Source organism: Carlito syrichta, unplaced genomic scaffold (assembly GCF_000164805.1).
Source record: "Carlito syrichta isolate Samal-C Ts95f unplaced genomic scaffold, Tarsius_syrichta-2.0.1 Scaffold142964, whole genome shotgun sequence".
Classification (NCBI taxonomy): domain Eukaryota; kingdom Metazoa; phylum Chordata; class Mammalia; order Primates; family Tarsiidae; genus Carlito; species Carlito syrichta.
The window spans coordinates 53,231-69,263 of record NW_007087060.1 but is presented as its reverse complement, the minus strand read 5'-3'; the positions used below and the strand labels follow the sequence as shown (position 1 = coordinate 69,263).

At 41.8% G+C, this 16,033-nt stretch overlaps 1 protein-coding gene across 3 annotated transcripts in view; it reads right to left on the bottom strand.

The window, feature by feature from the left end:
- Positions 1–1,795: 1,795 nt before the first annotated feature.
- The window catches only part of ZNF558 (zinc finger protein 558), a 25,493-nt gene continuing 11,255 nt past the window's right edge, over positions 1,796–16,033 (bottom strand). For 2 of the 3 annotated variants that reach the window (XR_002481477.1, XR_002481476.1), the window contains 6 exons: positions 11,655–11,750; positions 10,808–10,890; positions 8,034–10,283; positions 2,930–2,991; positions 2,639–2,706; positions 1,796–1,864 (listed from right to left, as the gene is read on the bottom strand). Coding sequence is in view for 1 of the 3 variants with exons in the window: in XM_008050094.2 (XP_008048285.1) it covers positions 9,501–10,283; positions 10,808–10,890; positions 11,655–11,750 (962 nt within the window). In the remaining 2 variants the exon portion in view is untranslated. Of the gene's footprint in view, positions 1,865–2,638; positions 2,707–2,929; positions 2,992–7,912; positions 10,284–10,807; positions 10,891–11,654; positions 11,751–16,033 lie in introns of those variants that run through there. The other variant, XM_008050094.2, reaches the window with a different exon arrangement.

Genomic DNA, 16,033 nt, shown 5'->3' with positions numbered 1-16,033 from the left:
CCTACATACCCACCAACAATTGACAAGGAAAATATTGTCTACTTTTTGCTGCTTTGTTCGTGTGCCATTCAGGAGCTCTGGGACTATCCCCCCACCTTGCCCTGGGCTCTTCCCTTGTCACCCTCCATTCTGTTGAAAAAAAAATTTTTTTGGGAAAACACGTTTTGGATTCTCCTCCTCCCCTGGTCTCCATGAGTTCATCAGACTTCAGTGACTGCTTGATTCTGAGCGGAAAAAAATGTGCTGTAGAAATTGATTTTTTTTTTTTTTTTTTGAGTTGGAGTCTCACTCTGTCGCCCGGACTGGAGTGCAGTGGCCGCTTCTGGCCACTGCAGCCTCGACCTTCTGGGCTCCGGCGATCCTTCCGCCTCAGCCTTCCGAGTAGCTGGAATTACAGACATGCGCTACCACGCCCGGCTGATTTTTTGATTTATTGTAGAGATGAGGTCTCGCTGCCCAGGTGGGTCTCGAACCCGCGGGCTCAGGCCATCCACTCACCTCAGCCTCCCAAAGGCGCGGGATTACAGGCTGAGCCACCGAGCCCGGCAGAAATTGAGCAAACACATGAAATAAAACAAATACAAATAGATGAAATTCATTTTTATTTAACCCAAGAAATACAGATATGATCAATACAAATATTTTTCACATCATGATGATGAATAAGATGTGTTGTATTCTTTATTCTCACCTTTAAAAAACAGTGTGTGGTTCACTGTTACAATACACCTCAATTGCAAAGTTGGCTTTGGTCAAAGAGGCTTGATATGTATAGAGATTTCATAAGATTCACAGTCACAAGATAAGTTGCACACTGTCCTGTATGGTAAGGTTTTACCTGTCCTGTAAGGTTTTACCTGTCCTGGTAAGTTGCACACAGCTATGTTGTACAAATATACATCCAAGTATTCCAATAACTGAGTCACATCTCAGTTTTTACAGGTGAATTTACAAACAAAATTTCCACCCCGATTATTGCTGAATTGCAGCCCACTGAAGCAGTAAGCCACAGTGTATGTCTCTATTGAAGAATATTAATGCCCCTTCCACATTTGGTAATTGTTTACATAATTGCTACAAACCTTGGCCTTCAGAGATTTTGTCAAAATAACCTCAAATTTCTCTAGGCGAAATATCACAGAGTGGGAAAACTGGTTTCACCTGTAAGTACAAGTTTTATGGTAAATGAAACCGTCAAATGATTTTCCAGGTGATTGTACCGTTTTTGCACTCTGACAGCAATGGAAGAGAGTTCCAGCTACTCCATATTCTATGCAACTTTTGGGGGTGGTTGGTCATTTTTCCTGTGGTTCCACTAATGGCTTCGTGGTATGTTTCAAGGTGGATTTGGTTACATTTCCCCTCGGGGACTGATGGGGGGAGTACATTTGGAAGTTGTTCCTTAGATCCCCTTTGGGAAAGTGTCTATTCAAATCTTTTGTTGGTTTTTGAGCAGGATATTTGGTTTGGTTCCTTTGGAGTTTTGATAAGACTCCTTTGGAGTCTTTATAGATTCTGAGTATGTGCCATTTGTGGGATATGATACAACTTTTGCAAATATTTTCTCCTCAAACTCTAGGTAGCTCTACTTTTTGTCAACAGCATCTGTGGCAGAGAAAAGACTTGGATGAGAGGACATAGCATTTCTCCCCTTCTGCATACTGGCAGCAACTCAGTCTACCCAGGGGCTGCAAAATTGGCTCAGGAAAATTGCAGAAGAAACAGCAGTGCATAATTCTGAATGCAGTATCTCTGATTCTTGCTTGGAACGTGAGATCTCATAGTCCGTCACTCTTGAAAGAGACGTCTTCAGGCCTTGCATGCTGGGCTGCAACATCTCTGGTGGTGAGTCCTGGGCCCTGGACTGGGTGACAAAGGCAGAGATCTGAGAACAGAGCCAGGCAAGGGCCCCAGGCCACGCAGGTTCAACTGGAATTCTGGCAGAGCTGGTCTCCCAGGACCAGGCTTGGGCATCTGGGATGAGCCCTGAGAGGCAGCAGCTGTGTAGCAAGGTTTGCGATAAAGGATATTCTGGGCAGGGGTACTGATTCTAGGCATGAGCTTTGCTGGGGGTCCCATCAGGGGCTGGGGACCTTGGGGAGCCTCCTTGTCGTCTTCCACTGTGGGGACACACAGAGTCTCTGCTCTCTGGGCTCTCACAGACCCATCTTCAATGTCGATCTCCCAGATGGTATCTGTCCTTGTGAGATGGAGCCAGAGGGCCCAGAAAGGGAATGAGAGACCCTATGAGGACCTCAGGGACCACTATGACAAGCACACACACGAGGTTGAGCTCCAGGGCTCTCTGGGGGCCCAGCACCAGGGCCTCAGTTCCCAGGTGCAGTTGCAGTTCTATTCCTGGTTCCAAGACCACGACAACCATCTGCCTGCTGGGAACCTGTGGGCCTTGTGGGAGAAAAGACATGAGTCATTGTCCTTCCAGGGAGGTTCCAACAGGGACAGACCTGGGGATGGAGCTTCCAGCAGGTTTACCCACTTGTATTTAACTTTGCAGGGCCACCCAGCCTCTGCAATTCTACGGACACCCATTGGGAAGATCCCTCCCTGGATGTCCCTAGGAGCCTGGATCAGGGGCAGACATGTCCTATCCATTCCCTCCAAAGACATGAGATTTCACCTGAGGTATTGATGGAGGAAGTTGTGCACGGTGGTCGGGAACTGGCTGCACTGGGGCAGGTTCTGCACCTGTGGGGACAGGAGAATGTGGAGGTGAAGGCGCCCGTGTCAGGCAGGATGCACTTGGGGGTGAAGATGGGACCCAGAGAAAGACCCAACCCAACAGAAACAAATAGTGCAACACCTGCCCACAGATCTGGAGAGAACACCTGCTCCTCTCAGGATTTGGTGTACGCTGCTTTATTAGCAGGGACCTCTTAGGTCTTAGGAAACACAACAGAAAAGGCTTTACCTGTCCTGGGACCCAGGCCCACTTTCTGACATTTTGGGGGATTCAATTCCGGACTGTTGGTGCTGCAGGACATAGAGAAGCAAGTCGGATGTTGCATGCAACAACCTGGTGTTCATCTCACGAACCCTTAGTTCTCACCCTGCCCATAGCCTCTTTGAGGTTCAAGGTCACAGGCACTTTTCAGAAGAAAGCTGTTCCTAATCTGTCCTAGCACCTGCCTTTCCTTCTAACTCTACGTACCTGGACTTTCCTGGGTTAAGAAAAGGCTGGGAATGTGGCATGGTGCCCACAGGGAAGAGTTTGCCCTTTCAGGGGCCCAAAGTGAGACAGACAAACCTCCCCTTGCCTCTAAGGCCTTTGCGAAAGATGTTGAGATGCCAGTCCGGTGACACCTGTGTGTATGCAGGGAATGTATGGATGGGCATCGGGGGGTGAAGGAAAGTCAAAGAAATTGAGGGATTTTTTTTCTTCTATGTCGGATCGTGGAATCCTTGCCCCAGGTCCCACAGTATCCATCTTGCAAACTCCAGAGACCCTCTCTGTGTAGAGCAAGCAAAAAGGATGGCTGGTGGGAGCAACCATGACACAGGTGAGTTGACGAGGTGTAGAAGCCTCCCCAGCACATGGTGTGTACTCACGGGCTGCATTCCCTGTTGTCCCCAATGGAAAACGTCCAATCTCACTGCAGACCAGTGCACCCCCCTCCCCTTCACTCCTCCCCAATTTGCATCAACACGCACCCCACCCCCCACAGGCAAGTCACCCAAGCCCAGTCCTCCCCTCACCCGCTCTCTCCTGGATTGTGACTCTTCCATTCTGTGGAAGAGTCACTGGGGCTTCTTGGGCGCTGGCCACCATTCATGGCCAAGGTTTCTGGGCTTTTCTGTCCCACCAATTGACAATCTCCATCTATCTCCTGGCAGTAGCTATGTCCCTCAGCCCCTTGTTTCTTTCCTTCACCTGAAGGAGAGGTGTCAGCCCAACACCACAAAGAGCTTGCTCTTTGGAAAGATATTCCCAGGGACTGCAGCAGGATCAGGACAGGACAGGGTGAGCTCTTGGGGGAAATCTTTTATGTTGCTGGGAAGAGCCAGGCTATCTGCCAGCAAGGATTGATGGGAATATTGATCCCGAGATTCAAATAGGAGGGGCCTACGAGGACCCAGTCAGTAAAGGATAATGCAGTCAGAATCAGCCTAATTGCATCAACATCCCTCTGACTCACCCTCCTGTCTTGTTGGTATTGCCTAATAGTACTAGATACTTTCTGTTACACCCAGTTCATTCATTGGCTAAAATATTAATAGTTACTTTTCACATGTGAATTTATATTTTAATATAATAAAAATCAGTTGATTTTGAAAAGGACTATCTGTGAATTGTTATCCATAGGCATGAGCCCTTAAGCCAAGCAAGAGAAGCAGAGAAAAATACGTAAGCTGTATCTCTTAAGAGTGTGTGGTTTGATTCCTACCAAGATTTCTAGAGTCTGGTTCCTGCCTTCCTACACTGAGACCAACAGAGAGGTTCTTTAGACATTGATTCTGATGGCCTTTGACCAAGAGTGAGGGACATTTAGTGATGATGATGATGATGATGGTGTGTGTGTGTGTGTGTGTGTGTGTGTGTATGTGTGTAGCCCCATGGAGTGGGCCTTCCTAGTGTGTATGGTGCTTTTTTTTTTCCTTGAGAAAGTCTGTCCTTCTTCACTCACTGGGGGTTTTGTGCACATTTTCAGATTTTGACACACAGACAACTGCTGCTTGTAATCATTCTTGAAATAAATATGTTATTGTAGTTTCAAATTGTTTCTGCAGTTCTCTCCATCTTCTTTCTCCACAACAAATCAGTTCAAAATGCAAACCTAATCAGTGCATGTTCCCTTAAAGTATTTCCTATCTCCAGCTGAGATTTGTGGAAAGGGGTGCTGTTTATCTTCATTGCTCCTGTTGTACAAGCATAATTTTTTTTTTGAGTTGGAGTCTCATTCTGTCACCAGGCTAGAGTACAGTGGCATGTTCATGGCCACCGCAGCCTCAACCTACTGGGCTCAGGCGATCCTTCAGCCTCAGCCTTCCAAGTAGCTGGAAGCACAGGCATGCGCCACCATGCCTGGCTGATTTTCTGATTTATTGTAGAGACGAGGTCTCACCATGTTGCTCAGGCTGGTCTCAAACCCCTGAGCTCAGGCAACCCTCTCGTCTTGGCCTCCCAAAGTGCTGGAATTATAGGCGTGAGCCACCATGCCTGGCCTGAGCGTAATTTTTTTTTGAGTTGGAGTCTCACTCTGTCGTCCAGGCTGGAGTGTAGTGGCACACTCACAGACACCCCATTGTTGACCTACTGGGCGCTGGTGATCCTTCTGCCTCAGCCTTCCAAGTAGCCAGAGCTACTGGTATGCAGTACCGATCCCGGCTATTTTTGATTTATTGTAGAGTTGAGGTCTTGCCAAGTTGCCCAGGCTGGTCTTAAACATGTGAGCTCAGGCAATCCACTTGCCTAGGTCTTCCTAAGTGCTGGGATTACAGGCTGAGCCACCAAGCCTGGCCGAGCATAACTTTTAATACCAGTAGTTCCTTCCAATCCTCAAATGTCCCAGTTTGAAGGAATGCTATTAGGCCCATATATTCTTTAAGCACATACTTTGTGTAAAGCACATCTTAAAATATGTGATTCTAAACCATCTTTAACAAGTCAGTGTGTTGTATATTTTCCATCGTAATAAGAAATTGATGTTTTAAGATAAACCTCCTGGGATATGTTGCCCATAGATAATGAACTTCTCAGAAAAGACATGCAGTGGGAAATGCACAGATATCGAGAGGATTTTGGGTTTGATGTCTTCCTGATTGTCCTGAGAGGCCACTTCTGGCTTCCTGCCCTGAGAAAGCAGGGACAATTCTATGGAAGTTCATTCTCAGGACAGCTGAGACAGGGTGAAGGAGATGGGAGAATGCCCTGAACTGAGTTCCAATTTGTGAATTTGTCTTTGTGATTGTGTTTCTGAGTGTGTGTGCATTTGTGTAGGTGGGGTGGGGCACTCTTTTGCCTTGGGAAAGTTCACTCCTGTCCACTCAGGTGGTTTTGTCCTCTGTGGCCCTCCATGTGTCCCTTCAGGCTTAGAGGTATTAATAGAGCTTGATTCTTCCCAGTTATGGGGTACTATTTGGCCTTTTGTGGTTTCTTGGCATCTTGTCCACAACTAAGGGTAGACCTTTTATGAAAACTTGAATTGTACTACTCTGAGGGTGTCAGTGGTTTCCTGTGGGATTCTGACTGATATGCCAACTCACAGAAAGAATAAGGAAAAGTCCTAAGAATGACCCAGAAAACCCAAGATAGGGCCCACCATGTCTCTGATCACATCATCTTCTATCACTCCCTTATCACTCCCCACTTGTTCTACTCCAGTCATTCTGGCCTCATTGTAGGCCTGTGTGTGCTAGCAGTGCTCTTGTCACACAAATTCATACGACTCACTGTCCCCACTTATTGAGGTCTTTGCTCAAGCACCCATCCCTTCCTACTCTTTGTAGAATTACAAGTCTCCAACTCCCCTTAGTTTCTTAAAATGTTTTATTTTTTTATATAACATTTATGACATCATATTTTCTGGGTCTTTATATAATCTGTCCCTCCTCCATTAGGATGAAGTGATTCAATAGCAAAACTTTGTCTGGCACATAGGACATAATAAATAGCTTAGTGGGTAAGTGCATGAACTGTTTGGGTTCAAATCTGGGCTTAACATTTACTGGTTAGTAAACTCAGGCAAATAACGAGTGTATTATAGCAGTTTGCTCATCTATAATTAGGGATAATAAAAGTCACACTCAACCTTATAATGAATACTCAGGTATCAATATCCATATGTCATTTAGAAGAGTGTGTGGTCTCTGGCAAATGTTATATAAAGGCTGGATCATTTATTAGAATTTGCCATCTAACAATATGTCTCTACATAAAAAGGAACAATTCACAAGGAAATGCCTAATTTTGTATGCACCTAGTAATGTTACATCAAAATATATAAATAAAAAATGACAGAATTACAAACAGAATGTTAATTCATATGCATAATGGAAGACTGTACTACATCTCTATCACCAAATAAGATTAAGAGAGAAAAAATCTGAACAGCTGTGCTATACCTAAAATAGTTAGTTGCATAATGTGCATATACCCTATATCTAAATATTAGAGAATATACATTGTTTTCAGAGGAACATGAAACACGGATTAAATCTGACCAACTAATAGGTTCACCAGTTAGATATTGCACTAAAAACCAAACAGCATATCAATTTGGCTTCAAACCTGTTAGAGGTTTCTTTCAACCATGTAAGAAATCTTAATAAGTGATCTACAGCCAATACAGCCAATTAAAGGCTCTCGGAGAGCCCAAATCATTGTGATATAATACTTTGCTGCACTAGGGCTTTTGTCATCCTGGCAAAAAACAAAAACAAAAACAGCTCTTTAAACTCTAGATCTTGAGGCCACTTTCCATAAGAAAGAAAAGTCAGGATGAATAGATAAGAGGTGAGGAGAAAAGCCAGGTGGTGCTCCATCCAGTGACTTTTCCTTGCTTCTCAAGGCCAGCACAGTGGGACAATGCCTATTTGGACTTCAGCAAAGCCTGGCAGATTGAGTGCTTTTTGATACTGCTCACAGACAACTTTAACAAAATAGCGTTTTCTTTAAGTAAATAAGTAGAAGAGAATGGACACTGGGAAAGAAGCTAAGTATCTGCCATACTAGGATACAGAGAAATAACATTCAGTATCATATTTTGTCATACTCTGACAAAACTATCATTAAAGTGGAAAAAAGTGTATACAAATATGATCTACTTTCTATTATGATAAACTAAATCACTCAAAAGCTATTCAGAAATAACTTTTTATGAATATGCAGTGTATCGATAGCTTTAAGGAGCAAATTATAATAAACATACTGCATTAAAATGATAGAATGTAATTTAAAGTTTATTTTAGGGAACAGGTATACACAAATGTTTATATTAAAAGAAAAAGAATGAATATTAATGAGCTAGTGGTCCAAGCTACAGATGAGACACTGATAAAGGTAATCCCATACTCACATTTGCACTTTTTGTTTCCAGTGTAAATTACTCTATGACCACTCACTGAAGAGCTGATGCCGAGGTGTCCTAAAATTGATGACATTCCTAGGGTTTCCTCTATACAAGTTCTCTCACATTCAAGAAAAAGAGAAATCACTGAAACACTTTCCAAATTTAATATACTCATAGGTTTTGCATCCAGGTTTTCCATATGTTTCCTAACACAGAGGCATCACTGAAGGCATTTGCTCAATCTTTATATTCGCAAGTTTCTTGGCAGTATGAAGCGCTACAAATTTCCTAACAAATGTGGAAAAATGGAAAGTTTTCCAATACTGATAACATTCAATGGGACTTTCGCTTCAGAATGTATTCTCATCCTCTAAAAACCGAGAAAACATTCAAGACTTTCCCGTAGTCACTGCAGGGTACCACGCTGTTATTTTGCTTAGTAATGTGAACACTTTTGCTATAAGGTTTTCCACATTTATTTCATTCTTTCTCTGTTTTGGTTTTCCACATTTCTTGTGAATGCTCCTCTTGTGTGGTTTCCCATGTGGGTCTTCAAGGATGAGTGTCCTTGAAGCCTTCTGCATCCTGATCTCCATAGGGTTTCTCTCTCAGTGTGAGCTGCCACATGACTGTGGGGATATCCCTGGAGGCTTTCCAATAGCTGTTCCACTCCTCAGGCTTTTCCCAGTACATAATCTTCTCACAATAGGATCAGAGTTTGAGCTAAAAGCTTTACCAGTTAGACTGTACTCATAAAGTTTCTCTCCAGAGTGAATTAACGGGAGAGTTACTGAATGCTGTTTCGTGGCCAGATGAAAAGGATGAAGATATGTTGAAGGAGTTTTTTCATTTTCTTCATAATTTCATGGAAAGTTTCCCAGATGGTTCTCAGTGATGTCTGCTGGTATTCATAACTTGCATAGTCTTCTCCAATATTGCATTAGGACCGATGTGTGTGACCGATACAATCGGAAAGAAGTGAAACTATGCCCTTCTGAGGCTAGGTCATAAAAGACATTGTGTACTGGCCCCCTCTCTTCAGTCGCTTGCTTTGGGGGGGAACATGCTGCCAAATAAAATAGATACTCATCCCTGAGGAGAGGCCTAGATAGTGAGGAACAGCACGTCCTGTAACAAAGCCAGCACTAACTTGCCGGGAATGTAAATAAGACAGCTTGGAAGTGGACCTTTCATCAGTAAAGACTTCAGCTGACTAGCTCTGGCTGACATTCAGACTATAACATCATGAGGGGCCCTGAGGCATAACCACTGAGATAAGCTGTTTCTAAATTCCTGACCTACAGAAATTGTGAGATAACAAATGTTTGGTGTTTAAAGCCACTACATTTTGGGGGATAATGTGTTATGCTGCAACAGATAGTTTATATATCCAGCATGAGTTCTCTCAAACTGTCTTAGGGATGAGATCAGTGAGTGTTTTATAAAATTCCCATAGTAATCTCCCACAGGAATTCATATCCACCTGTTGTGTATTCTCTTGTGCACAGAAAGGTAAGAGTTACTCGTGAAAGATTTTCCACAATGATTACATTCATAGGGTTTTTCTCCAGTGTGAGTTCTCAAGTGTTTTTTAACAGCTGAGAGATTATTAAAAGCCTTTCCACAGTCACTGCATTCATAAGGTTTCTCTCCAGTATGTATTCTCTTGTGCACAGTGAGAGAAAAGCTACTGCTGAAAGATTTTCCACACTCATTACATTCGTAGGGTTTTTCTCCAGTATGAGTTCTTACATGCTGTGTCAGATAGGAGCTCTTCCTAAAAGTTTTCCCACAATCATGGCATTCGTAAGGTTTCTCTCCCGTATGAATGCTATTGTGCCCAGTAAGAGAGGATCTTGTGCTAAAAGCCTTTCCACACTGATTACATTCATGGTGATTCTCCCCTGTATGAATTCTTTTGTGGCTTTTTAGGTTACAACTAGTGCGGAAGACATGAAAACACTGGTTACATTCATAGGGCTTTTCTCCAGTGTGAATTCTCACATGCAATCTAAGAGATGAGGGATCACTGAAGGCTTTCCCACAGTGATTGCATTCATAGGGTTTTTCTCCATTGTGGATTCTCTTGTGAATAGTAAGGTAAGATCTACTGCTGAAGGATTTTCCACATTGGCTACAGTCATAGGGTTTTTCTCCAGTATGAATTCTCTTGTGCTGAGTAAGATTAGATTTTGTGCTGAAGACTTTAAAACATTGATTGCATTCATTGAGTTTCCCTCCACGATGACTTCTTTCCTATTGATCAAGAGATGAATGATAATAATTTATAATGTCTTTGATATTTAATGGTGTCACAGAAATTCTTTCTCCTGGAGACTGTGTTACATTAATTTAATGTATATATACATTAATTTAATTAATAATTTAATGTTTTGGCTATTTTCAGTGGTTGATTATGGCTTCTGCCTGATTTAAGCTCTTAGGAAATGAAGAAAGATAGATGCTTTGCCACAAGTCCTTAACCTATTCACAAAACATTTTCTGATGAATTGGACATCAAATCATGATTTGAACAGTCAATACTTGAGTCTTATTTAGGAAATATTTACTTGTGGTAACTCTCAATGAAGAAACAAGTTTGGGGCTAAGTTATAATTTTCTCAAAATTCACAATTTTCATGTGTCTCTCCATTTATACCACTTTCTCAAGTGTAAATAACACTGTCCTTTAATGACTCTCCTCATTATTTCTGTGCCTTTTCTAAACTTATGGCATTCTCCTACTGTGGAAAACGAGAAATAATCCATTTCAGTCTTACCGCTTTTACACCTTTAGACTGTTCTTTTCTGAAAACATGCTTCTTAGGAGTTAACCAATTGGCTTTAAGTAGAGCCTCCAAATCTGAAACAAAGTGAAAAGGAATTTAAGTCGATGGAGAAAAGAAGTGGTGAAGGCACACTATAAGGATTTGGGGTTTTTGAGGAGGTTTGTAATGAAGAGGATTTGGTGATGAAAATTTTAGATATTTAAAAAAAGATTCTAGAAAAACTGAGACTGAAAAAAGAAGTTATTAGGAATGCAAAATGGGAAGAAACTCAACTTTTATTTTATTTATTTATTTTGAAGAGATAGGGTCTTGCTCTGCCACCAGCCTGGAATGCAGTGGTACAATTATGGCTCCCTACAGCCTTCAACTCATGTGATCCTTCCATCTCAGCCTCTTGAGTAGCTGGGACTACAGACACAGGCATGCACTAACATGCCCAGATAATTTTTTTAAAAAGACACTTTTTGTAGAGACAGGGTCTTGCTATATTGCCCAGGCTGGTCTTGAACTCCTAGTCTGTCTCAAGCAATCCTCCTGCCTTAGCCTCCCAGTGTTCTGGGATTACAGGGGTGAGCCACTGTAATTTGAAAAAGAAAAAACTTAAAAAACAGCAGCATCTTTGTCTTTTCCCTGAGCTCAAAGTATAAGATGATAAAGAGAGGATTAAAGATGAAAGAAAGTACATAAGGAACCTCACACCAAACATTCTTTTCCATCTTTGTCAGAAAAAAGGGTACTTTACAAAGTTCCTGATTGACATTAACTGATGTAATTCTCTCAATATGAGTTCCCGGCCAGAGCTATTCCTTGCAAGGGCTCATATCCACCTGGTGCTCACCTGGGCAGGCACTTGGGAGAATGTCTCTCTCCTCTGTCATCATCTTGTCCTCTTCTTCCAACTGAGATATCAGTCTGGGTTTATCAACATGACACCCTATTTATGAAGGGAAAAAACACATGATGCAGGGGAACTGTGCCGGGGCCATCAACTCCATGAAACTGAAGCCAATACTTCTAGAGATAAGAAAGTGGGATTTTGGAAGCAGCAAAATGACCATGCCTAAATTCTAATGAATATTGTAACTCTGAAGAGGAACAAATATGTCATAATCTTTAACCCAATATTCAGGGTGATAAGGTTTATAAACAATTCAAGAAGTCCATGCCTAAGTTCAAATACACATGTCAAAAGCCCCAAAACTTTTAGCCATAGAGAATATAAAGCCAGTGCAAGAAGTAGATCTTCATCCAGTTCATAGGGAAGGATGGCATTAGACAGTTCCATGAGGGAGGGCACCATGTTTGTCTCATTTACCACTGTACTCTCAAATTCTAGCAGATATGTGTAAAAGAGACTTGTGAGAAGTAAAGAGAGTGACAGTGATGGAGGGGGAGACAAAAACAGTGAATAAACTGCAAAACGGTCAGAATAAACTTCATTGGAACTCTGAAAACTTATTAAAAGTTAACAGCGAACAGTAGAATGCGTAATCTAGAAAATAACCCAGCTGATTTTAGGTAGGGAAGGTTTATGCCATTTTACCTGACTCTAGCTCCATCTTCTTCCCCCTGATTTGACTGCAGTCTTAAGGACAACCTGTGCACCTAATACTGGGGAGGGGAGCAGAACAGAGGGTGTTCTGTGTTTGTTTGTTTTTTTTTGAGTTGGAGTCTCACTCTGTCGCCCAGACTGGAGTGCAGCGGCCGCTCCCGGCCACCGCAGCCTCGACCTGCTGGGCTCCGGAAATCCTTCTGCCTCAGCCTTCCAAGTAGCCGGAATTACAGGCACGCCCTACCACGCCCGGCTGATTTTTGATTTATTGTAGAAATGAGGTCTCGCCAAATTGCTCAGGCGGGTCTCGAACCTGCAGGCTCAGGCAATCCACTCATCTCAGCCTCCCAAAGTGCGGGATTACAGGCTGAGCCACCGAGCCCGGCCTGTGTTTGTTTTTTTCTGATCTGTCTGGTGGCTCACTGAAGGACAGGCTCAAATGCCTTGCCTTTATTTCTCTAACTCCCAATTCTTTGAGGACTGAGTTGGCTAACTGGGGAATGTGTGATCAACATTAAAGGCAAATGTATTAGCAACTACTGCCTGGGGTTAAAAAAAAAACTGCAGAAGCAAACAAAAGACTAACCAAAAAGCCTGAGAGGAAAAATGGGGAAAATATTTGAGGAAGAGTGCTTTTAAAAGCTTCCTCGTATTCCTAGGAATCTAGAATGACAAGCACATACTCAGGGCTGTGCATATGCTCAGAAAAGATGTGAGAAAGTGCTAGTCTTCACCATTTTCTGACTGGCAGGCTCTGCATAAACATGAAGGAAGGCCAAAGAAGAATTCTAAACTGCCTAGCTAATGAAGATAGGCACAGAGTCTATTTGAAGAGACTGGGAGTTTTTGTTTTTGGTTTCAGGCCTTCAAAGAAATCTCTGACAAATCCCTAGATGACTGTTAAGCTAACAGTAGCCACACATGACAAATATAGTCATCACTAAAAATACACACAGCATGAACTACAATAAGCAACAACAAATCCCAGAGATGAAGAAACAAATCTGATTCCAGAATTGCTGTAACAGTCCTAATGTCCAGTTTTCAGCAAAATAATTATGAAGTAGACAAAGAAACAAAAGCATGGCCTATTATAAGAAAAACAAATTGGTAGAAACTGTCCCTGAGGAAGTCCAAATACTAGATTTAATAGACAAATGAAATAAATCAACCACTTAAAATATGTTTAAGGCCAGGCATGGTGGCTCATGCCTATAATTCCAGCACTTTGGGAGGCTGAGGTGGGAGGATTGCTTCAGCCCAAGATTTCAAGACCAGGTTGGGCAGCACAGTGAAACCCTGTCTCTATTTTAAAAAAATAAAGATTCAAAGACCTAAAGGAAACCATGTATAAAAAACTAAAGGCAACCTTGAATGTAAATTGAAACCCTGTCTCTATTTTAAAAAAATAAAGATTCAAAGACCTAAAGGAAACCATGTATAAAAAACTAAAGGCAACCTTGAATGTAAATTCTCATCAAATAGGAATCATCATAAAGAGATATAAATTATAAACAGGAACTAACCGGGCTTGGCGGCTCAGCCTGTAATCCCGTGCCTTTGGGAGGCTGAGGTGAGTGGATTGCCTGAGCCCGCGGGTTCGAGACCCGCCTGGGCAGGCGAGACCTCATCTCTACAATAAATAAATTAAAAAAAAAAATTAGCCAGGCGTGGTAGCGTGCACCTGTAATTCCGGCTACTAGGAAGGCTGAGGCAGAAGGATCACCGGAGCTCAGCAGGTCGAGGCTGCGGTGGCCGGGAGTGGCCACTGCACTCCAGACTGGGCGACAGAGTGAGACTCCAACTCAAAAAAAAAAATAAATGAATAAAAATAAAAATAAAAATAAATAGGAGCTAAATAAAAGTCTGAGTTGAAAAGCATAATAAACTGAAATAAGAAATTCAGAAGAGGAGTTCAATAGTAGGTTTGAGCAGGGAGATGAAGGAATTAGTAGCCATGAAGATGGGGCAATTGATATTACTCAGTTTAAAAAGCAGAAATAAAAGAGAATTTTAAAAATGAGCAGAGTCTAAGAGGTTTAGGGACTACCATCAAACATACACATAATAAAGTCCCTGTTGCAGAGAAGAGAGAAAGAAAGGAACAGGAAAAAAAATGGAAAAAATGGTTGATAAAACTTTTCAAAATTTGATGCAAGACAGAAACATATAAATCAAAAAAGCATAACAAACTCAAGTAGGAAGAACTCAGAGATAGAGATTCACACTGAAACAAATTTATTAAATTGTTGGAAGATAAAGAGAGTATTCTAAAAGCAGCAGGAGGGAGGTGACTCATCACATGCAGAGTCCTTAGTAAGATTAACATCCAATTTCTCATCAGAAACCATGGAGGCCACCAGGCATTGGGATGATATATTCAAAGTGCTGAAAGACAAATATGAGCTAAGAATTCTATGTCTGCCAAGATTGTCCTTCAAAAAGAAAGAAGACAAAAACACATAAACAAAAACTTGAGAGTTTGTCATTAGTACTACCCTACAAAAATGCTCAAGGGAAGCCTTTAGGCTGAAAAAAAAGACAATGGATAATAACTCAAATACACACACACAAATAAAAATCACTGGTAAAGGTTAACACAGAGGTAAATGTAAAAGCCACTGACAATGTATTTTTGGTTTGCAATGACTCTTTTTTTCCCTACATAATTTAAAGACAAATGCAGGCACCAACAATTATAAATCTACATTAATGGGCACACAATCCATAAAGATATAATTTGTGACAAAATAGCTAGTGGGGGGAATGCAGCTATATAGGTGCAAAGTTTTTATATACTGTTGAAACTATATTGGTTAATAAATCAAACTAGATTGTTATAAATTAAAATGTTAATTAACCCCCCAGGGCAACTACTAAGGAAATAACTCAAAAACATAAAAATAAACAGAAAGGAATAAAAATGACCCACTACAAAATATGTGACACAAAAGCAAACAATAATGAAAGAACTGAGGAACAAAAATAATATGACATATAGGAAGCAGACAAATAGATGGTAAATAGGCAGGAATAGATATTTTCTTATCAGTAATTTCATCAAATGAAAATGGATTAAACTCAACAATGTAAAGAGCCTGGCAAAATGAATTTTTAAATCTTCAACTTACGATGGTTCATTTAGACTTCATGATGGGTAAAAAGGCCACATGCATTCAGCAGAAATTGTACTCTGAGTATTCATACAACCATTCTGTTTTTCACTTTCAGTACAGTATTCAATAAATTCAATGATAAAGCCGGGCTCGGTGGCTCAGCCTGTAATCCTGCGCCTTTGGGAGGCTGAGGTGAGTGGATTGCCTGAGCCCGCGGGTTCGAGACCCGCCTGGGCAGTGAGACCTCATCTCTACAATAAAGCAAAAAATCAGCAGGGCGTGGTAGCGCATGCCTGTAATTCCAGCTACTTGGAAGGCTGAGGCGGAAGGATCGCCGGAGCCCAGGAGGGGAGGTTGTGGTGGCCGGGAGCGGCCACTGCATTCCAATTTGGGGGACAGAGTGAGACTCCAACTCAAAAAAAAAAAAAAAAAAAAAAAAAAAAAAATTCAATGATATACTCAACATTTTATTGTAGAATAGGCTTTGCGTTGATTTTGCCTAACTGTGGGCTAATGCAAGTGTGTTGAGCATGTTTAGGCTAGACTAAG